This window comes from Vidua chalybeata, chromosome 33 (genome assembly GCF_026979565.1).
Source record: "Vidua chalybeata isolate OUT-0048 chromosome 33, bVidCha1 merged haplotype, whole genome shotgun sequence".
NCBI lineage: Eukaryota > Metazoa > Chordata > Aves > Passeriformes > Viduidae > Vidua > Vidua chalybeata.
In genome coordinates, this window is record NC_071562.1 from 1,169,311 (window position 1) to 1,191,694 (window position 22,384).

At 44.6% G+C, this 22,384-nt stretch overlaps 1 protein-coding gene across 1 annotated transcript; it reads right to left on the reverse strand.

The window, feature by feature from the left end:
- Nucleotides 1-355: 355 nt before the first annotated feature.
- On the reverse strand, nucleotides 356-20,666 carry LOC128802050 (pre-B-cell leukemia transcription factor 4-like). Its single transcript, XM_053968245.1, has 9 exons — nucleotides 20,370-20,666; nucleotides 17,118-17,191; nucleotides 14,975-15,288; nucleotides 13,510-13,700; nucleotides 8,761-8,896; nucleotides 5,103-5,244; nucleotides 3,564-3,661; nucleotides 2,080-2,166; nucleotides 356-1,204 (listed from the first exon to the last, which is right to left on the reverse strand). Exons 1-9 carry the CDS (start codon nucleotides 20,576-20,578, stop codon nucleotides 1,112-1,114), a joined length of 1,344 nt encoding a protein of 447 aa, XP_053824220.1. The 5' UTR covers nucleotides 20,579-20,666; the 3' UTR covers nucleotides 356-1,111.
- Nucleotides 20,667-22,384: the final 1,718 nt, after the last annotated feature.

The window sequence follows — 22,384 nt, forward strand, 5'->3', positions numbered from 1 at the left end:
TCCTCACGCCGTTCCCAAAGTCTCAACTCTCATCCTGTACCTTCCCCTCACGATCTTCCCGCCCTTTTCCCTCCCCTCACGATCTTCCCGCCCTTTTCCCTCCCCTCACGATCTTCCCGCCCTTTTCCCTCCCCTCACGATCTTCCCGCCCTTTTCCCTCCCCTCACGATCTTCCCGCCCTTTTCCCCTCCCCTCACGATCTTCCCGCCCTTTTCCCGCCCCTCACGATCTTCCCGCCCTTTTCCCGCCCCTCACGATCTTCCCGCCCTTTTCCCTCCCCTCACGAACCTCACACCTGCCGAGCCCAAACCTAAGAGAAATAAAAATCAGAAGAAAGTGGGGAAAAAAAGGAAAAAAAAAAAAAGGCTTTGGAAGTTTATTTTCTTTGATAAAATCTCAACTGAAAGGGGTGGACTCTGAGAACAGCACCAGAACGGCACAAACCGCCTCGAATTCCCATGGGGAAATCCCGTGGTTCGGCTGTTTTGTGGTGAATTTGGGGGTTTTAATTTTATTTTTGTACTTTTTCATCAGAAAAAGTAAAGCCATGGAATTTTCCGATATGAAATCCCTTGGAATGACACCAATGGAAGGTCCGGCCTGCGAGTGACGTCCAGCGAGAAGTTCAGTAAAGCAACTTACCCATTAATTAGATAAATTAATTAAGAAAAAGCTGAATTCCCTATAGAAAATTACAATACAGAGAACATCCAGTCTCAGTATGGGGGGGGTTCAACTGGAACTATTCACATAGAACAGAAATCCCAGCGTAAAAAATCGGACGGAAACGAAAATAAATCCATTTTTTTTCCGCTGTAAAACTGAAGACAAACGCCAAGACTTTTTTTTTTTTTTTTTCCTTCTTCTTCAGGTTCTTCATGTAAAATCCAAGGTTTTTCCTTAAAAAAAACGGAATTTTCTGAGGCGAACTGAAGTTATAAATAATTCCGAGTCGGCGCTGAGAGGTAGAGCTGTCGCTGCCATCACAATCTATTGGCTTGTTCTGAGGTAATTAATTCATTGCGAGTCAGTAATTCCATCGGCCCAAGAGCATCATTGATTAATTAACGTTAATTGACCTCTCTCCTCTCAAAAAGGTCCTAAAAACTCTTTAATTGGAGGCGTCGGAGTTGACGCTGCCCGGGTCTGCGGCGGGGGAGGTGATGGAGGAGGGGGTGGCGGCGTCCTGCCAGCTGCCGTTGGCCTGAGGGACATTAAAATGTAATTAATTCATTCATATTAATTGGCATTACATCAAGAAATGACCTGTAGGTGACATAATAGCCCACTGTGCGTTTGGATGTGAGGGTGGTTTTAGAAGGAAAGAGCAGAGTTGTTGATATTAAAAAAAAAAAAATCCCCCCCCCAAAAATATTCCCCCCCAAAAAATATATATATAAAAAAAACCTTCTTTCTTTATTTGTTTAATTTAATATAAACATAAATAATCATATAATAATTAATACCTATTTTTATATACAATTTTTATTTCTATATAACTTTTGTATATTAAACTCGTGTAATTATAAGATAAATTTATACTTTTATTTTCTGTGTAATATTAATTTATAACGTCAAATATATTTTAAAATATTCTTAAGTACGTGTATGTAATTTATACATTTAAATGTAAATTTATCTATTTCATTTAATGCATTTAATGTATAATAACAGCTATTTATAATATATTAAAATATAATACATATATGAATTTAAAAATAAGTTTATAAATAAATAATATAATAATTATTAGTACAATAGCAATCATTTTTACTATATATAAATTTTTGATTATTTATATAATTTTATATAAATCTATTATAATTTTATGCATTATACTTGTAATATAAATTAAATCTAAAATAATACTACATATGCTCAAAGCTTTAAAGATGTGAAAGTCGACCAATTAAATCCCATTTTTCCAGCTTTTTCTCCATCCCAACATCAGCCACGTTGGGGGAAATAATTTAAAAAAAAAAATCAAAATGAAAATGAATTCCAAATAAAAACGAGAACAAATGCAGAAGATACAATTGAGGGGTAATAATGGAAATAATAAAAATAAAACCGACTCACATCGAGGCGCTGCGTGGAGAACAAAGGGCTCCCCACGAGGGGCTCGAACCTCCCCGAATGCTGCAGGACGTGGTGCAGGGAATCCATCTGCAAAATCAGAAAAAAAAAGCTGAAAAAAAATTCCTAAAATGAGATTTTTTTTCACTCAGAATCTCCATGGGAATAAAGAGTTGGAGGGAGAGTAGGAATTTGAGAATTTGGTCAAAATTTCGGGAATTTTGGTCAAAATTTCAGGGGAATTTTAATCGAAATTTCAGTGGGAATTTCAAGTGAGAGAAGGGAATTTATGGATGTAATAATAAGATTTTTAATAGGAATTTTGGTGAGAATTTTAGTGGGAATTTCTGGATTTAATAATAAGATTTTTAATAGGAATTTTGGTGAGAATTTTAGTGGGAATTTCTGGATGTAATAATAAGATTTTTAATAAACATTTCGGTGGGAATTTCAGTGGAAATTTCAAGTAGGGGATGTAGGGATTTAATAATAATAAATAAGACTGATTAAATAATAGAATAAAGAAGAATTAAATAAGAATTTAATTTGGTGGGAATTTCACTGAGAATTTTGGAGATCATTTCAGAATTTCAGTGGGGATTCCACTGAGAATTTTAATAAGAATTTCATTCGGAATTTAAGAATTTATTCAGGAATTTCACACCTAATTCCAACAGGAATTTCAGTGAGAATTTTGGGTTTTCAGTGGGAATTTCAGTGAGAATTTTGGGTTTTCAGTGGGAATTTCAGTGAGAATTTTGGATTTTCAGTGGGAATTTCAGGGAGAATTTTGGATTTCCAATAGGAATTTTACAAAGAATTTCACTCCTAATCCCAACAGGAATTTCACTGGGAATTCCAGTGGGAATTTCAGTGAGAATTTTGGATTTTCAGTAGCAATTTTAGTGTGAATTTTGGATTTTCAGTAGCAATTTTAGTGTGAATTTTGGATTTTCAGTGGCAATTTCAGTGAGAATTTTGGGTTTTCAGTGGCAATTTCAGTGAGAATTTTGGATTTTCAGCAGGAATTTTTGTGAAATTGTGAAATTTCAGTAGGAATTTTACAGAGAATTCCAGAATTTACTTAGGAATTTCACTCCAAATTTCAGATTTTCAGTGGGAATTTCAGTGAGAATTTCAGAATTTAATGAAGAATTTCATTCCTAATCCCAACAGGAATTTCAGTGAGAATTTTGGGTTTTCAGTGGGAATTTCAGTGAGAATTTTGGGTTTTCAGTGGGAATTTCAGTGAGAATTTTGGGTTTTCAGTGGGAATTTCAATGAGAATTTTGGGTTTTCAGTGGCAATTTCAGTGAGAATTTTGGGTTTTCAGTGGCAATTTCAATGAGAATTTTGGGTTTTCAGTGGGAATTTCAGTGAGAATTTTGGGTTTTCAGTGGCAATTTCAGTGAGAATTTTGGGTTTTCAGTGGGAATTTCAGTGAGAATTTTGGCAGAAATTTGGAATTTTTTCCCATTTCTCCTCACCTGGCTCTGCACGTTGGGAGGGCTCTGGTAGGAAGTCAAGGGCTGCAGGTTGAGGAAGGAATCCCCAGAATTTGTCATCTTAAAAGACCCAGAGGAAGCTGAAAAAACAGCAAAAAAACCCCAAAAAATTCGATTAAAATAAAGATTTTTAATGCGTGACAAACTCGCCCAAAGTGGTTCTTCAGGTGAGATAAAAAAGGGAATAAATGGAATAAAAAGGGGAATAAAAATGGGAATGGATTTTTCAAAGGGATTAAAAAAGGAAATAAAAAAAATAAATAAATGGATGTAAAAGTAGATAAAAGGACATGGGGAAAAAAGTAAGCACTAAGTGGAAATAAAATTTTATTGAATTAAAAGGAAAATAAATGTAAATAAAAGTAAATATAAAGAAAATGTAAATAAAAGTGAATAATAAAAAGTAATAAGTAAGAAAAAAATATTAAAAGGAAAGAAATGGGAATTAAGTATAAAGGAAATAGAAAAAAATGTAAATAAAGGGAAATGAAGAAATGAAATTAAATATAAAGCAAATAAATAAATAGAAATAAAAGGACATTAAAGGAAAATAAAAGAAATCTATAGAAACAAAAGGACGTTAAAGTGAAATAAATTGAATTAAAATAAAATAAAAATGAAATAAATACAAATAAAAAGGAAATAAATACAAATAAAATGAAACAAAAGGGAAATAAATGGAAATAAACAGAATTAAACCAAAATAAATCAAATTAAACTTAATTAAACCCAAATAAAAAGGTCAAACACTGCTGCCAGGAGCCAGAAGTGCAGCTCATTAATTAGCCCGTGTTAATTAGCAGTGCCCAGCCCCTCTCACCCGAGCTGGGCGAGCAGGGGTGGGGCCCTGGTAGCCAAAATGAACCAAAATAAATCAAAATAAACCTAAATAAACGGAATTAAACCCAAATAAAAAGGTGAAACACTGCTGCCAGGAGCCAGAAGTGCAGCTCATTAATTAGCTGTGTTAATTAGCAGTGCCCAGCCCCTCTCACCCGAGCTGGGCGAGCAGGGGTGGGGCCCTGGTAGCCAAAATGAACCAAATTAAACCCAAATAAACCAAAATGAACCCAAATTAAACCCAAATAAACGGAATTAAACCCAAATAAAAAGGTGAAACCCTGCTGCCAGCAGCCAGAAGTGCAGCTCATTAATTAGCTGTGTTAATTAGCAGTGCCCAGCCCCTCTCACCCGAGCTGGGCGAGCAGGGGCCGGGCCCTGGTAGCCAAAATGAACCCAAATAAATCGAATTAAACCCAAATAAACCCAAGTAAAAAGGTGAAGTCATGCTGCCAGCAGGCAGAAGTGCAGCTCATTAATTAGCTGTGTTAATTAGCAGTGCCCAGCCCCTCTCACCCGAGCTGGGCGAGCAGGGGCCGGGCCCTGGTAGCCAAAATGAACCCAAATAAATCGAATTAAACCCAAATAAACCCAAGTAAAAAGGTGAAGTCATGCTGCCAGCAGGCAGAAGTGCAGCTCATTAATTAGCTGTGTTAATTAGCAGTGCCCAGCCCCTCTCACCCGAGCTGGGCGAGCAGGGGCCGGGCCCCGGCCGCTCCGGCGCCTCCCCGGCGCTCCGGGCCGCGTAGATGTTCGCCTCCTCCTGGAACTTGCCCATGTTCTTCTTGTAGCGGATGCGCTTGTTCCCGAACCAGTTGGAGACCTGGGCAGGGGAAATCCCGGGAATTGCACCAAAATCCCGGGAATTGGCACCAAAATGCAAAGAATTGGCACCTAAATCACAGGAATTGGCACCTAAATCCTGGGAATTGGCACCAAAATCACAGGAATTGGCACCAAAATGCAAAGAATTGGCACCAAAATCCCGGGAATTGGCACCAAAATGCAAAGAATTGGCACCTAAATCACAGGAATTGGCACCTAAATCCTGGGAATTGGCACCAAAATCACAGGAATTGGCACCAAAATGCAAAGAATTGGCACCAAAATCACGGGAATTGGCACCAAAATCCCGGGAATTGCACCAAAATCCCGGGAATTGGCACCAAAATCACGGGAATTGCACCAAAATCCCGGAAATTGGCATCAAAATCCCGGGAATTGCTCCAAAATCCCGGGAATTGGCACCAAAATCCCAGGAATTGCACCAAAATCCCGTGAATTGGCAACAAAATGCAAACAATTGGCACAAAAATCCCGGGAATTGGCACCAAAATCCCGGGAATTGCACCAAAATCCCGTGAATTGGCAACAAAATGCAAAGAATTGGCACCAAAATCACAGGAATTGGCACCAAAATCCCGGGAATTGGCACCAAAATCACAGGAATTGGCACCAAAATGCAAAGAATTGGCACCAAAATCTGGGGAATTGGCATCAAAATCCCGGGAATTGGCACCAAAATGCAAAGAATTGGCATGAAAATCCCGGGAATTGGCCAATAATCCCAGGAATTTGCCCAAAATCATGGGAATTCACCCGAAAATCCCCAGAATTTGCCCAAAATCGCAGAAATTGGCCCCAAAATCCTCAGAATTGGCTGAAAAAATCCCAGGAATTTGCTCAAAAATCCCCAGAGAACTGGCCCAAAATCCCAGGAACTTGCCCCAAACCCCGTGTATTTGCCCCAAACCCCAGAATTTGCCCCAAACCCCAGAATTTGCCCCAAAACCCATGTATTTGCCCCAAACCCCAGGAACTTGCCCAAAACCCCGTGTATTTGCCCCAAACCCCAGAATTTGCCCCAAACCCCGCGTATTTGCCCAAAATCCCGTGTATTTGCCCCAAACCCCAGAATTCACCCCAAACCCCAGAATTCACCCCAAACCCCAGAATTCACCCCAAACCCCGTGTATTTGCCCCAAAACCCCGTGTATTTGCCCAAATCCCGTGTATTTGCCCCAAAACCCTGTGAATTTGCCCCAAACCCCAGGATCTGCCCCAAACCCAGTGTATTTGCCCCAAACCCCAGAATTCACCTCAAACACCAGAATTCACCCCAAAACCCCGTGTATTTGCCCCACACCCCAGAATTTGCCCAAAATCCCAGGAATTTGCCCAAAACCCCGTGAATTTGCCCCAAAACCCCAGAATTCACCCCAAAACCCCGTGTATTTGCCCCAAACCCCAGAATTCGCCCCAAACCCCAGAATTTGCCCCAAACCCCAGAATTCGCCCCAAACCCCAGAATTTGCCCCAAACCCCAGAATTCGCCCCAAACCCCAGAATTTGCCCCAAACCCCGTGTATTTGCCCCAAACCCCAGCATTTGCCCCAAACCCCAGAATTCACCCCAAAACCCCAGAATTTGCCCCAAACCCCGTGTATTTGCCCCAAAACCCCGTGTATTTGCCCAAATCCCGTGTATTTGCCCCAAAACCCTGTGAATTTGCCCCAAACCCCAGGATCTGCCCCAAACCCTGTGTATTTGCCCCAAACCCCAGAATTTGCCCAAAACCCAGTGTATTTGCCCCAAACCCCAGAATTCACCTCAAACACCAGAATTCACCCCAAAACCCCGTGTATTTGCCCCACACCCCAGAATTTGCCCAAAATCCCAGGAATTTGCCCAAAACCCCGTGAATTTGCCCCAAACCCCAGAATTTGCCCCAAACCCCAGAATTCACCCCAAAACCCCGTGTATTTGCCCCAAACCCCAGAATTCACCCCAAACCCCAGAATTTGCCCCAAACCCCGTGTATTTGCCCCAAACCCCGTGTATTTGCCCCAAACCCCGTGTATTTGCCCCAAACCCCAGATTTTGCCCCAAAACCCCAGAATTTGCCCCAAACCCCAGAATTTTCCCAAAACCCCGTGTATTTGCCCCAAATCCCAGAATTCACCCCAAACACCAGAATTTTCCCAAAACCCCGTGTATTTGCCCCAAACCCCGTGTATTTGCCCCAAACCCCAGAATTCACCCCAAACCCCGTGTATTTGCCCCAAATCCCAGGAATTTGCCCCCAAACCCCAGAAATTCGCCCAAAATCCCGTGTATTTGCCCAAATCCCGTGTATTTGCCCCAAACCCCAGCATTTGCCCCAAACCCCAGAATTCACCCCAAACACCAGAATTCACCCCAAAACCCCGTGTATTTGCCCCAAACCCCAGAATTTGCCCCAAACCCCAGAATTTGCCCAAAACCCCGTGTATTTGCCCCAAACCCCAGCATTTGCCCCAAACCCCAGAATTCGCCCCAAACCCCAGAATTTGCCCCAAACCCCGTGTATTTGCCCCAAACCCCGTGTATTTGCCCCAAACCCCAGAATTTGCCCCAAACCCCAGAATTCACCCCAAAACCCCGTGTATTTGCCCCAAACCCCGTGTATTTGCCCCAAACCCCAGAATTCACCCCAAACCCCAGAATTTGCCCCAAACCCCAGAATTCGCCCCAGACCCCGTGTATTTGCCCAAAATCCCGTGTATTTGCCCCAAACCCCAGAATTTGCCCCAAACCCCGTGTATTTGCCCCAAACCCCGTGTATTTGCCCCAAACCCCAGATTTTGCCCCAAAACCCCAGAATTTGCCCCAAACCCCAGAATTTTCCCAAAACCCCGTGTATTTGCCCCAAACCCCAGAATTCACCCCAAACCCCGTGTATTTGCCCCAAATCCCAGGAATTTGCCCCCAAACCCCAGAAATTCGCCCAAAATCCCGTGTATTTGCCCAAATCCCGTGTATTTGCCCCAAACCCCAGCATTTGCCCCAAACCCCAGAATTCACCCCAAACACCAGAATTCACCCCAAAACCCCGTGTATTTGCCCCACACCCCAGAATTTGCCCAAAATCCCAGGAATTTGCCCAAAACCCCGTGTATTTGCCCCAAACCCCAGAATTTGCCCCAAACCCCAGAATTTGCCCAAAACCCCGTGTATTTGCCCCAAACCCCAGCATTTGCCCCAAACCCCAGAATTCGCCCCAAAACCCCAGAATTCACCCCAAAACCCCAGAATTTGCCCCAAACCCCGTGTATTTGCCCCAAAACCCTGTGTATTTGCCCCAAACCCCAGAATTCACCCCAAAACCCCGTGTATTTGCCCCAAACCCCAGCATTTGCCCCAAACCCCAGAATTTGCCCAAAACCCCGTGTATTTGCCCCAAACCCCAGCATTTGCCCCAAACCCCGTGTATTTGCCCCAAACCCCAGAATTCGCCCCAAAACCCCAGAATTCACCCCAAAACCCCAGAATTTGCCCCGAACCCCAGGATCTGCCCCACCTGGGAGACGGTGATGCCGCCCTTCTTGGCCAGCTCCTCCTTGGCCTCCTCGCTGGGGTAGGGGTTGCTCAGGTGCGAGTAGAAATACTCGTTGAGCACCTCGGTGGCCTGCTTGCTGAAATTGCGCCGCTTCCGCCTCCACGCGGCACGGGCAGCACAGCGATCGCCGAGGGTGGGAATCGAAAGAAATCCGTTTATTTGGGGTTTAAATGGGGGTTTGGAGGGTGGAAATTGAAATAAATCAATTTATTTGGGGTTTAAATGGGGGTTTGGAGGGTGGGAATTGAAATAAATGCATTTATTTGGGGTTTAAATGGGGGTTTGGAGAGTGAAAATTGAAATAAATCCATTTATTTGGGATTAAATGGGGGTTTGGAGGGTGGAAATTGAAATAAATCCATTTACTTGGTGTTCAATGGGGGTTTGGAGGGTGAAAATGGGAAATGAAATAAATTTATTTGGTTGGGATTAAATGGGGGTTTGGAGGGTGGAAATGGGAAATAAATCCGTTTATTTCGGGTTAAATGGGGGTTTGGAGGGTGGAAATGGGAAATAAATCCGTTTATTTCGGGTTAAATGGGGGTTTGGAGGGTGAAAATGGAAATAAATCCATTTATTTGGGTTCAATGGGGGTTTGGAGGGTGGGAATTGAAATAAATCCATTTATTTGGGGTTGAAATGGGGGTTTGCAGGGTGGGAATTGAAATAAATCCATTTATTTGGGATTAAATGGGGGTTTGGAGGGTGGGAATTGAAATAAATCCATTTATTTGGGGTTTAAAAGGGGGTTTGGAGAGTGAAAATGGGAAATAAATCCATTTATTTGGGTTCAATGGGGGTTTGGAGGATGGTAATTGAAATAAATCCATTTATTTGGGATTAAATGGGGGTTTGCAGGGTGGAAATTGAAATAAATCCATTTATTTGGGGTTGAAATGGGGGTTTGGAGGGTGGAAATTGAAATAAATCCATTTATTTGGGATTAAATGGGGGTTTGGAGGGTGGAAATTGAAATAAATCCATTTACTTGGTGTTCAATGGGGGTTTGGAGGGTGAAAATGGGAAATAAATCCATTTATTTGGGGCTCAAATGGGGGTTTGGGGCTGAAAATGGGAAATAAATCCATTTATTTGGATTGAAATGGGGGTTTGGAGGGTGGAAATTGAAATAAATCCATTTATTTGGGGTTTAAAAGGGGGTTTGGAGAGTGAAAATGGGAAATAAATCCATTTATTTGGGGTTTAAATGGGGGTTTGGAGAGTGAAAATGGGAAATAAATCATTTTATTTGCCTAAAAATGGGAAATAAAGGCAATTATTTTGGATTAAATGGGGGTTTGGAGGGTGGAAATTGAAATAAATCCATTTATTTGGGGTTTAAATGGGGGTTTGGAGAGTGAAAATTGAAATAAATCAATTAATTTGGGGTTTAAATGGGGGTTTAGAGGGTGGAAATTGAAATTAATCCATTTATTTGGGTTTAAATGGGGGTTTGGAGGGTGAAAATTGAAATAAATCCATTTATTTGGGATTAAATGGGGGTTTGGAGAGTGAAAATTGAAATAAATCCGTTTATTTGGGTTTCAATGGGGGTTTGGGGCTGAAAAATGGGAAATAAATCCATTTATTTGGGGCTTTAAATGGGGGTTTGGAGAGTGAAAATTGAAATAAATCCATTTATTTGGGGTTTAAATGGGGGTTTGGAGGGTGGGAATTGAAATAAATCCATTTATTTGGGGTTCAAATGGGGGATTGGAGGGAGAAAATGGGAAATAAATCAATTTACTTGGTGTTCAATGGGGGTTTGGAGGGTGAAAATTGAAATAAATCCATTTATTTGGGGTTGAAATGGGGGTTTGGAGAGTGAAAATGGGAAATAAATCCATTTATTTGGGGTTGAAATGGGGGTTTGCAGGGTGGAAATTGAAATAAATCCATTTATTTGGGATTAAATGGCGGTTTGAAGGGTGGGAATTGAAATAAATCCATTTATTTGGGGTTCAATGGGGGTTTGGGGCTGAAAAATGGGAAATAAATCCATTTATTTGGGATTAAATGGGGGTTTGGAGGGTGGGAATTGAAATAAATCCATTTATTTGGGGTTCAATGGGGGTTTGGAGGGTGGAAATTGGGAAATAAATCCATTTATTTGGGGTTGAAATGGGGGTTTGCAGGGTGGGAATTGAAATAAATCCATTTATTTGGGGTTGAAATGGGGGTTTGCAGGGTGGGAATTGAAATAAATCCATTTATTTGGGTTTCAATGGGGGTTTGGAGGGTGAAAATTGAAATAAATCCATTTATTTGGGTTTAAATGGGGGTTTGGAGAGTGAAAATTGAAATAAATCAATTTATTTGCCTAAAAATGGGAAATAAAGGCAATTATTTTGGATTAAATGGGGGTTTGGAGGGTGGGAATTGAAATAAATGCATTTATTTGGGGTTCAGTGAGGGTTAGGACGGTGAAAATGGGAAATATATCCAATTATTTCAGTTGAAATGGGGGTTTGGAGGGTGGAAATTGAAATAAATCCGTTTATTTGGGTTTAAATGGGGGTTTGGAGGGTGGGAATCGAAATAAATCCATTTATTTGGGGTTTAAATGGGGGTTTGGAGAGTGAAAATTGAAATAAATCCATTTATTTGGGGTTTAAATGGGGGTTTGGAGGGTGGGAATTGAAATAAATCCATTTATTTGGGTTTAAATGGGGGATTGGAGGGTGGAAATTGAAATAAATCAATTTCTTTGCCTAAAAATGGGAAATAAAGGCAATTATTTTGGATTAAATGGGGGATTGGAGGGTGGAAATGGGAAATAAATCCGTTTATTTGGGGTTAAATGGGGGTTTGGAGGGTGAAAATTGAAATAAATCCATTTATTTGGGATTAAATGGGGGATTGGAGGGTGGAAATGGGAAATAAATCCATTTATTTGGGGTTAAATGGGGGTTTGGAGGGTGAAAATTGAAATAAATCCATTTATTTGGGGTTGAAATGGGGGTTTGGAGGGTGGAAATTGAAATAAATCAATTTATTTGGGGTTTATATGGGGGTTTGGAGAGTGAAAATTGAAATAAATCCATTTATTTGCCTAAAAATGGGAAATAAAGGCAATTATTTTGGATTAAATGGGGGTTTGGAGGGTGAAAATGGGAAATAAATCCATTTATTTGGGTTTAAATGGGGGTTTGGAGGGTGGAAATGGGAAATAAATCCATTTATTTGGGTTTAAATTGGGATTTGGAGCGTAGAAATTGGAAATAAAGCCAATTATTTGCCTAAAAACAGGAAATAAAGCCAATTATTTGTTATTAAATGGGGGTTTGAAGCTGAAAAATGGAAAATAAAGCCAATTATTTGTTATTAAATGGGGGTTTAGAGAGCAAAACTGGGAAATGAAGCCAATTATTTGGAATTAAATGGGGTGAAAACAAATTTTTTCCATCGAAATTCACATCCCATCAAAAAATATCCATATTTTTCTAACAAAACCCACATCCCAACCAAGAATATCCACATTTTCCCAAGAAATATCCGTATTTTCCCAAGAAATATCCATATTTTTCCACCTGTTTGCGGAATTTTCCCCAAAATTCCCTCACCTGGCGTGGAGGAACCTGGACCTGAGGATCACGCCGGCCTCGCAGGTGCTCTGCTTGAGCTGAGCTTGCTGTGGTTGACACCCACCCAAAAAATATCCACATTTTCCCAAGAAATATCCGTATTTTTCCAAGAAATATCCAAATTTTTCCATCAAATACCCAAATTTTTCCATGAAATATCCATATTTTTCCACCCATTGGAGGAATTTTCCCGAAAATTCCCTCACCTGGCGTCGAGGAACCTGGACCTGAGGATCACGCCGGCCTCGCAGGTGCTCTGCTTGAGCTGAGCTTGCCGTGGATGTCACCCACCCAAAAATATCCATATTTTTCCATGAAATATCCATATTTTTCCATGAAATATCCATATTTTCCCATGAAATATCCAAATTTTTCCACCTGTTTGCGGAATTTTCCCCAGAATTCTCTCACCTGGCGTCGAGGAACCTGCACCTGAGGATCACGCCGGCCTCGCAGGTGCTCTGCTTGAGCTGAGCTTGCTGTGGATGTCACCCACCCAAAAATATCCGTATTTTTCCATGAAATATCCAAATTTTTCCATCAAATACCCAAATTTTTCCATGAAATATCCATATTTTTCCACCCATTGGAGGAATTTTCCCGAAAATTCCCTCACCTGGCGTGGAGGAACCTGCACCTGAGGATCACGCCGGCCTCGCAGGTGCTCTGCTTGAGCTGAGCTTGCCGTGGATGTCACCCACCCAAAAATATCCACATTTTCCCAAGAAATATCCGTATTTTTCCATGAAATATCCAAATTTTTCCAAGAAATATCCATATTTTTCCACCTGTTTGCGGAATGTTCCCCAGAATTCCCTCACCTGGCGTGGAGGAACCTGCACCTGAGGATCACGCCGGCCTCACAGGTGCTCGGCTTGAGCCGAGCTTGCTGTGGTTGACACCCACCCAAAAATATCTGTATTTTTCCATGAAATATCCATATTTTTCCACCTGTTTGTGGAATTTTCCCCAGAATTCTCTCACCTGGTGTGGAGGAGCCTGGACCTGAGGATCACGACGGCCTCGCAGGTGCTCTGCTTGAGCTGAGCTTGCCGTGGATGTCACCCACCCAAAAACATCCAAATTTTTCCACCTGTTTGCGGAATTTCCCCCAGAATTCTCTCACCTGGCGTCGAGGAACCTGGACCTGAGGATCATGACGGCCTCGCAGGTGCTCTGCTTGAGCTGCACCTGGATGGAGCTGAACTTGCCGTGGATGACGCCCACCATGCGCTCGATCTCCTTGGGCGCGATCGGCCGCGTGCGGCTCTGCTCCCGCAGCAGGTTCAGCACGTGCGTGGTGAACTCGCTGCACGCCTGGGGAGGGCGAAAAAATGGGAAAGGAATTCATACAAATGCACCCCAAAAAAAAACCCCAAAATTCCCACACAAAAACCAACCAAAATTTCCCACACAAACACCCCAAAATTCCCACAAAAACACCCCAAAATTCTCACAAAAACACCAAAAAACCCCAAAATTCCCACATAAACACCCAAAAAAAACCCAAAAATTCCCACAAAAACACCCCAAAATTCTCACAGAAACAACGAAGAAAAAAACAAAATTCCCACAAAAACACTTCTAAAGTTTCCACAAAAACACAGAAAGACCCCAAAATTCCCACACAAACACCCAAAAAAACCCCAAAATTCCCACAAAAACACCCCGAAATTCTCACAGAAACACTCCAAAAAACCCAAATCCCCACAAAAAACACTCAAAAAACACTCAAAAATTCCCACAAAAACACCCCAACATTCCCACAAAAACGCCCAAAAATTCCCACAGAAACACCGAAAAACCCCCAAATTCCCACAAAACCACCCCCAAATTCCCACAAAAACACTGCAAAAAACCCCAAATCCCCACCAAAAACACTCAAAAAACCCTTCAAAATTCCCACAAAACCACCCCAGAAAACCCCAACATTTCCACAAATACACCCCAGAAACCGCAAAATTCCCACAAAAACACCCCAAAAAACCCAAAATTCCCGCAAAACCAGCCCCAAAACTCCAAAACTCCCAGAAAACCCCAACGTTTCCACAAAACCACCCCAGAAAACCCCAACATTTCCGCAAATACACCCCAGAAACCGCAAAATTCCCACAAAACACCCCAAAAAACCCAAAATTCCCACAAAACCAGCCCCAAAACTCCAAAACTCCCAGAAAACCCCAACATTTCCACAAATACACCCCAGAAACCGCAAAATTCCCACAAAAACACCCCAAAAACCCCAAAATTCCCACAAAACCAGCCCCAAAACTCCAAAACTCCCAGAAAACCCCAACATTTCCACAAAACCACTCCAGAAAACCCCAACATTTCCACAAATCCACCCCAGAAACCTCAAAATTCCCACAAAAACACCCCAATAACCCCAAAATTCCCACAAAACCACCCCCAAATTCCCACAAAAACACCCCAAAAACCCCAAAATTCCCACAAAACCACCCCCAAATTCCCACAAAAACACCCCAGAAACCGCAGAATTCCCACAAAAACCCCCCAAAATTCCCACATAAACACCCTAAAACCCCCAAAATTCCCACAAAAACCCCGATTTCCCCCCGCGGGAAGATCACCTGGTCGTACTTCTCCAGCTCCGAGTGGAAGATCTGCCGGATCTGCGCCAGCTTGGCGCGGTAATCCGAGTGCTCGATGCCGTGGTCGTGGGGACAAGCCCCCGGTGGCGCCATGCCGATTTTACCGGGCCCTTCTGCCGCTTTTCCCGGCCCTTCTCCCACTTTTCCCGGCCCTTCTGCCGCTTTTCCCGGCCGCTCCGGGCGGGCCTTGGCGCGCTCGGGCCCGGCTACGCCCTCGGCCAGCAGCATGTTGTCCAGGCGCAGGAGCTGCGCGTCAGGAGGGTCGGCCTCGGGCGGGCTGCGGACGCTGAGGGCTGGGAAAGGCGGGAAAAAGCGCGGGAAGCGTGAAACGGGGGGGAATGAGGGGAAAATGGGGGAAATATGAGGGGAAATGAGGGGAATATGAGGGGAAAATGAGGGGGAAATGGAGGAAATATGAGGGGAAATGAGGGGAAAATGGGGGGAATATGAGGGAAAATGAGGGGAATATGAAGGAAAATGAGGGGAATATGAAGGAAAATGAGGGGAAAATGGGGGGAGATGAGGGAAATATGAGGGGAAATGAGGGAAAATGGGGGGAATATGAGGGAAATATGAGGGAAAATGGGGGGAATATGAGGGGAAATGGGGGGAAAATGGGGGAAATATGAGGGAAAATGGGGGGAATATGAGAGAAAATGGGGGGAAAATGGGGGGAGATGAGGGAAATATGAGGGGAAAATGGGGGGAATATGAGGGAAATGAGGGAAAATGGGGAAATATGAGGGAAAGCAAGGGAAAATGGGGAAATATGGGGGGAATATGAGGGAAAATGAGGGGAAAATGGGGAAATATGAGGGAAAATTTGGGGAATATGAGGGAAAATGAGGGGGAAATGGGGGGAATATGACGAAAATGGGGGAATATGAGGGGAAATGGGGGGAATATGAGGGGAAATGAGGGGAAAATGGGGGGAAGATGAGGGAAATATGAGGGGAAATGAGGGAAAATGGGGGGAATATGAGGGAAATATGAGGGAAATGGGGGGAATATGAGGGGAAATGGGAAAATGGGGGAAATATGAGGGAAAATGGGGGGAATATGAGGGAAAATGAGGGGAAAATGGGGGAAATGTGAGGGAAAATTTGGGGAATATGAGGGAAAATGAGGGGGAAATGGGGGGAAATGAGGGGAAATGGGGAAATGGGGGAAATATGAGGGAAAATGGGGGGAATATGAGGGAAAATGGGGGGAATATGAGGGAAAATGAGGGGAAAATGGGGGAAATGTGAGGGAAAATTTGGGGAATATGAGGGAAAATGAGGGGGAAATGGGGGGAATATGAGGGAAAATGAGGGGGAATGGGGGAATGAGGGAAAATGAGGGGAAATGAGGGGAAATGGGGGGAATATGAGGAAAATGAGGGGAAATGGGGGGGAAATGGGGGAAATGAGGGAAATATGAGGGAAAATAAGGGAAAATGGGGAAATATGAGAGAAAATGGGGGGAAATATGAGGGAAAGCAAGGGAAAATGGGGGGAATATGAGGGAAAATGAGGGGAAAATGGGGGAAATATGAGGGAAAATGGGGGGAGATGAGGGAAATATGAGGGGAAATGAGGGAAAATGGGGGGAGATGAGGGAAATATGAGGGGAAATGAGGGAAAATGGGGGGAATATGAGGGAAATATGAGGGAAAATGGGGGGAATATGAGGGAAAATGGGGGAATATGAGGAAAATGGGGGAATATGAGGGGAAATGGGGGGAATATGAGGGGAAATGAGGGGAAAATGGGGGGCATATGAGGGGAAAATGGGGGGAATATGAGGGGAAATGAGGGGAAAAATGGGGGAAAAGGGGGGAAATATGAGGGAAGGGGGGGAAATGAGGGAAAATGGGAATAATGAGGGGGAAATGAGGGAAAATGAGGGAAAATGGGGAAGAAAATGAGGGGAAATGGGGAAAAATGAGAGAAAATGGGGGAAAATGAGGGAAAACGGGGAAGAAAATGAGGGAAAATGGGGGAAAATGCACCCAAAAAACCAAATTTCAGCTTAAAAAAATAAAAAAAAACAAACTTTAAATGGGGAATCAGTGAGGGAAAATTGAGGAGAAAAAGAGGGATTTGAGGGGAAAATGGGAATTAAAAGGAGAAATCCAGACCTGTTTTTTCCTTGATTTCACAAAGGACGCTGAACAGGGCAGGCTTCATCCTGTGGCAGTTCAGGGCGTGCTTCCTACAAAAAACATGGGAAAATCAGCCCCAAAATCCATAGAAAAAGCACCAAATTGTGGTCACATCATGGGAAGAGTAGGTGAGTGAGGAAAATCCTAGAAAAAATGGGAAAATCCGGGGGAAAATGGGAATTGGGGGTGGGGGAGGATTTGGTTTAATATCAGTTTTTTGGAAGGAGAATTCCCAATTTTTCAGAATTTGACAAAAAACACCGGGCAAAATCCACTGGATGCAAAATCCACCTCAAAATCTCTTTTTCTGCTGTTTTGAGCCTTTTTTTCCCCTCAAAAAAAAAATCTATTTATAGCTGAATTTCATGGATTTTTAAAATATATAGTCCCCAAATTTCCCAATTTTCCAGGGTTTGGGCCCAAATTCCACCGGAAAAAATTCTCTGAAGAAACCCCCTCAAAATCCCACCCCCCCCCCTTTTTTTTTTTTTGCTCCTTTTGAGCCCTTTTCCCCCTCAGAAAACCCATAAAAATTCCACTTTTCTTTAATTTTCCCACCAAACCCCGATTTTCCCGCCCTGCGAACCTCCCCAATCCGGGCTCCACATCAGCCCCGCCCCAAATCCTGGGATTTCCCCTCAAATCCTTGGAATTTTTCCCTCAGAACCTCGCGGGTTTTGCCCAAAAATTCGGGATTTTGCCCTGAAAAAAAAAAAAAAAAAAAACCAAAAAAACGGCGGAGAAAAAAAAAAAATCTCGGGAGCCGCGGCTGGAGAACAAAGGCGGCTCCGATCCCATTGTCCTCAAAAAAACCGGGAATGTGAGGGGAAAATCCCACCAAAATCCCCCCATTTTGGGGCTAAAACCTTGGATTTAGGTCCCCGAAAGCAGTGCTGATTAATTAAGTAATTCATAATTAATACTCATTAATTATTCATTAATGAAGTCCCGCCCAGTTCCTCCCTGCCGGGTCTGCTTCCCGCCCTAAATTGGGAGCTTGGATGTTAAAATTCCCAATTTTGGGGCTTTCCAAGGGCTTGGGAACCCCCAAAATTTCCATTTTTTATAGAAAATTAATAATTAATCCTTAATTAATGGCTGGAAACGCCTTAAATCCAACAAACTTCACAGACAGGGGAAATAAAAGTGGATTTTCCATGAAAAATACTGGAAAACTGGGAAGCAGATTGGTGGGTTTGGGTTAATATTGAAAGGATTTGGGTTTTAAAAAAGCGCATTCCTCAATTTATGGGAATTAAAACTCCTGACAAACTCAAAATTATCCTGAACATCCCAAAATTCTCCTCAGTATTCCATGAAATCCACATTTAGGGAATCCCTACAGGAGCTGCAGGTGGGGAATGCCCAAAACAACGCCAGGAAAAGGCAAAAAAAGGGAATTTTGGGGGGGAAAATTGACAATTCCATCCCAAAAAAACAACCCAAAAAATGACTTTAATCCCAAATTTTGAGGGTTTGGAGAGAAAACTCCCCCCAAAATTCCAAATAATGCACGAAAACAGCTGGAATTTGGAGCTGCCGCACCCAGAAGGGGTGAAATTTTGGGGCGAGATAAGGAAAAACGGGGACTTTTATCAGCTCCCTGAATCGGAACCGCTCCCAGCTCCCCAAAAACCGCGGGAATGAGGGAAAACACCCCAAAAAAAGCCCCAGTTTTTGTAGGATTTGAGGCATTTCCCTCCCGGAGCAGCAGCTAATGAGGCGTTAATTAACCTCAGTTAATTAAGGAATGCAAAACCCACCAAAATCCTGGAATTCTGCTCATTCTCAGCGCTGGTTTTCCCTAAAATTCAGGAATTCCTGGTGTGGATGGAGGATTTATTCCAAATTATCCCAAACTGGGGGAGTCCCACTCTGTCCTGGCCAAAATTCCAGCCCCGAACAGCTCCAGTTTTCCCATTCCTGGAGATTTTCCCTCATTCCCAGTGGGTTTTTTCCCATTCCCAGTGGAGATTTCCTCATTTTTTCAGTGGGATTTCCCCCCTTTCCTGAACTTTTCCCCCAGTCCTAAAGTTTTTCCCCTAATCCTGGAGTTTTTTCCTCCATTCCCGAGGTTCTTCTCATTTCCAGTGGGTTTTTTTTTCCATTTCCAGTGGTTTTTTCTCCCATTCCCAGTGGATTTCCATCATTTTCAGTGAGTTTTGCCCCAGTCCCAGTCGGGTTTTTCCCATTCCTGTGTTCTTTTTCCCTCATTTTCAGCAGTTTTGCCCCATTCCCAGTCAGGTTTCCCCCTTTCCCAACGATTTCCCCCCATTCCCACTGAGTTTTCCCTCATTCCCATAGGGTTTTTCCCCATTCCCAGTGATTTTTGTTCCATTCCTGGGTCTTTTTCTCACATTCCCGAGGAGTTTTCCCCACTCCCAGCAGTTCTGCCTGGGATTGTCCTGCCTGACCCCACCAGGAATGGGGTAAAACTGCTGGGAATGGGGGAAAATTCTCGGGAATTGGGGAAATCCCACAAGGAATTGGGAAAATCCCACAGGGAATGGGGTAAAATCCCCGGGAATGGGGAAAAATTCACTGGAAATGGGGAAAAGCCACCGGGAATGAGAGAAAAGCAGCCGGGAATGGGGCAAAACCCCCGGGAATAGGGCAAAACCCACTGGGAACGGGGTAAAACCACCAGGAATGGGGCAAAACCGTGTGAGAATTGGGCAAAACACCGGGAATGGGGTAAAACACACTGGAAATGAGGGAAAAACACACTGGGAAAGGGGGAAAAGCACCTGGCAATGGGACAAAACCACTGGGAATGGGGAAAAAAATCTGGGAATGGGGCAAAACCCCTGGCAATGGGGCAAAACCACTGGGAATGGGGCAAAAACTCTGGGAATGGGGTAAAACCCCTAGCAGTGGGGTAAAAGCACCCGGCAATGGGGCAAAACCGTGAGGGAATGGGGCAAAATCCCCGTGAATTTCCCCCAAAGCGGGAAGGACGCGGGGAAGAAGCGGGAGCATCAGCCGGGGATGCGGGGGCCTGAACGGAGCGGGAAAACCGGGAATAGCGGGGAAGTTTCCCCCTCCAAAACCCCTCCCTCGGTGTCCCCTCAGCGTCCCCTCGGTGTCCCCTCAGTGTCCCCGCGGTGTCCCCTCAGCGTCCCCGCGCTGTCCCCTCAGTGTCCCCTCAGCGTCCCCGCGGTGTCCCCGCGCTGAGTCACGGCCGTGCCGGTGTCCCCGGTCCCCGTTGCCGGTGTCCCCTCCCCGTACCTGGCCTGGGCCTCATCCAAGCTCTGGTCGGTGATGGCCATGATCTGCTGCAGGACATCGCCGGTGTCGTGCTGCGGTGGCCCCGCTGGTGGCCCTGAGGGTGGCCCTGAGGGTGGCGGCTCCCCGCTGGCGGCAGCAGCGGGGGGAGGTGCTGGCGGAAGGGACCCCGGCAGGGCCACCCCGGGCATCAGCCGCGGCGCGGCCTCCATGGGCGGGCCTTGAGCAGCGGGGCCGGCGCGACAGGGCGCGACAAATCGCGACAGAGCGCGACAGGACCCGCGCCGAACCGGCGGCCACAGCGCCACCCCCCCCCCCCCCGACCCCCCCCCGCGGTGCCGCCGTTGTGGTCACGCCCAGGCCTGGCCACGCCCTCTTCCCGCCGCGCCCACAGGAGGCCACGCCCCCCTCGTGAGGGGGGACGCACTTCCCGCCATTCCGCGTGGCCACGCCCCCAGCGCAAACCACGCCCCTTCAGGCGCGGACGAATCTTTCCCGCCATCGCTGTGACCACGCCCCCGTCCTGACCACGCCCCTCCCGCCTGTTTAGCTGATCCCGCCCTGTTGGCCACGCCCTCACAGTGACCACGCCCCTCTATTCGTCATTTCCGCCCTTTCGACTCCACCCAAACGTAATGATATCTCCATGGCAACCGTAGCCACGCCTACCTCTCGCTAGGCCACGCCCCTCCGGGAGGACACACCCCCGCGGCTCCCGATTTTCCCCTTTTTCCACCCAAAAATTCGGGAATTTTTTTTTTTTTTCCCCACAGCCCCGTTTTGGGTCATTTTGAGGCTCCGGGGTTGAATCCCAACAAAGCAGAGCTTTGATCCCATTTTTAGGATAAAAACGGAGGGGAAAATGAAGGAATTAAAGGGAAAAAGGAAATAATTTGGTGGAAAAAGAAATGAAGGAATAAAAGGAAAAAATAAAGAATTAAAGGGGAAATGAAGGAATTGCAGCTTAAAAATTCCCACTGGGAGCAATTCCAGTTTTGGAGGAAATGCTGGGCTCCAGGTTTGGGTGTTTAACCTCAGTTTTCCCTGGAAAAAAATCCCAAGGAATCCGGAAAAATCCCGTTTAATCCAAGGAATTCTGCAGCCAAAGTGGGAAAAGTCACCTGGTTCCACTCCAGGGATCTCTGGGAATTCCCAGAACTCGCATGGAGAAGTTTTCCAGGATCAGGGAAAAGAGAGGGGAAAAAAAGAGGGAAAATTTGGCTTTTTCTCGGCATTCCCAAATCCTGGGATTTGTGGAATTTTTCAGGGGAAATTCTGCCATCAGAATTCCCAAATTCTGGGGGATCCCAGGGAAATTCCTGCCCACAGAATTCCCAAATCCTGCCCTCGGAATTCCCAACCCCCGCCCCGCAGCATTCCTGAACCTTTTACAAGGAAAAACGACTCCGGGTTAAAACCAGTCTTTAATGGGAATTCTGCTCCGAGGGTTTTCCGCAAATCCTGGAGGTTTCCAGGGAAAAATCCCCCAAGGAATTCGAGGTCCTCCAAAATCCCACAAAACCGCCTCGTTCTGGAGTTTTCCAAGGAAATTCGGATGCTGGAGCCCCCCAAGCTTCCAAGATTCTCCCAAAACCCAAAAAAATCACTTCATCCTTGATCCCACCAGGAGTTTTCCAAGGAAATTTGGATGCTGGAGCCCCCAGGAATCCAAGATGCTGCCAAATCCCAAAAAAATCACTTCATCCTTGATCCCACCAGGAGTTTTCCAAGGAAATTTGGATGCTGGAGCCTTCCAGGACTCCAAAATTCTTCTCAATCCTTGATCCCACCAGGAGTTTTCCAAGGAAATTTGGATGCTGAAGCCCCCCAGGAATCCAAGGTTCTCCCAGATCCCACAAAACCGCCTCGTTCTGGAGTTTTCCATGGAAATTTGGATGCTGGAGCCCCCCAAGCTTCCAAGATTCTCCCAAATCCCAAAAAAATCACTTCATCCTTGATCCCACCAGGAGTTTTCCAAGGAAATTCGGATGCTGGAGCCCCCACGAATCCAAGATGCT

Excerpts from the sequence above, each read along its gene's own strand:
- LOC128802050 (XM_053968245.1), bottom strand. The coding sequence starts at position 20,578 with ATGGAGGCCGCGCCGCGGCTGATGCCCGGGGTGGCCCTGCCGGGGTCC. Across the intron at positions 13,701-14,974 it reads AGCTGGAGAAGTACGACCAG|GCGTGCAGCGAGTTCACCAC; the intron begins GTGATCTTCCCG and ends CGCCCTCCCCAG. Across the intron at positions 5,245-8,760 it reads GCGGCATCACCGTCTCCCAG|GTCTCCAACTGGTTCGGGAA; the intron begins GTGGGGCAGATC and ends TCCCCTGCCCAG.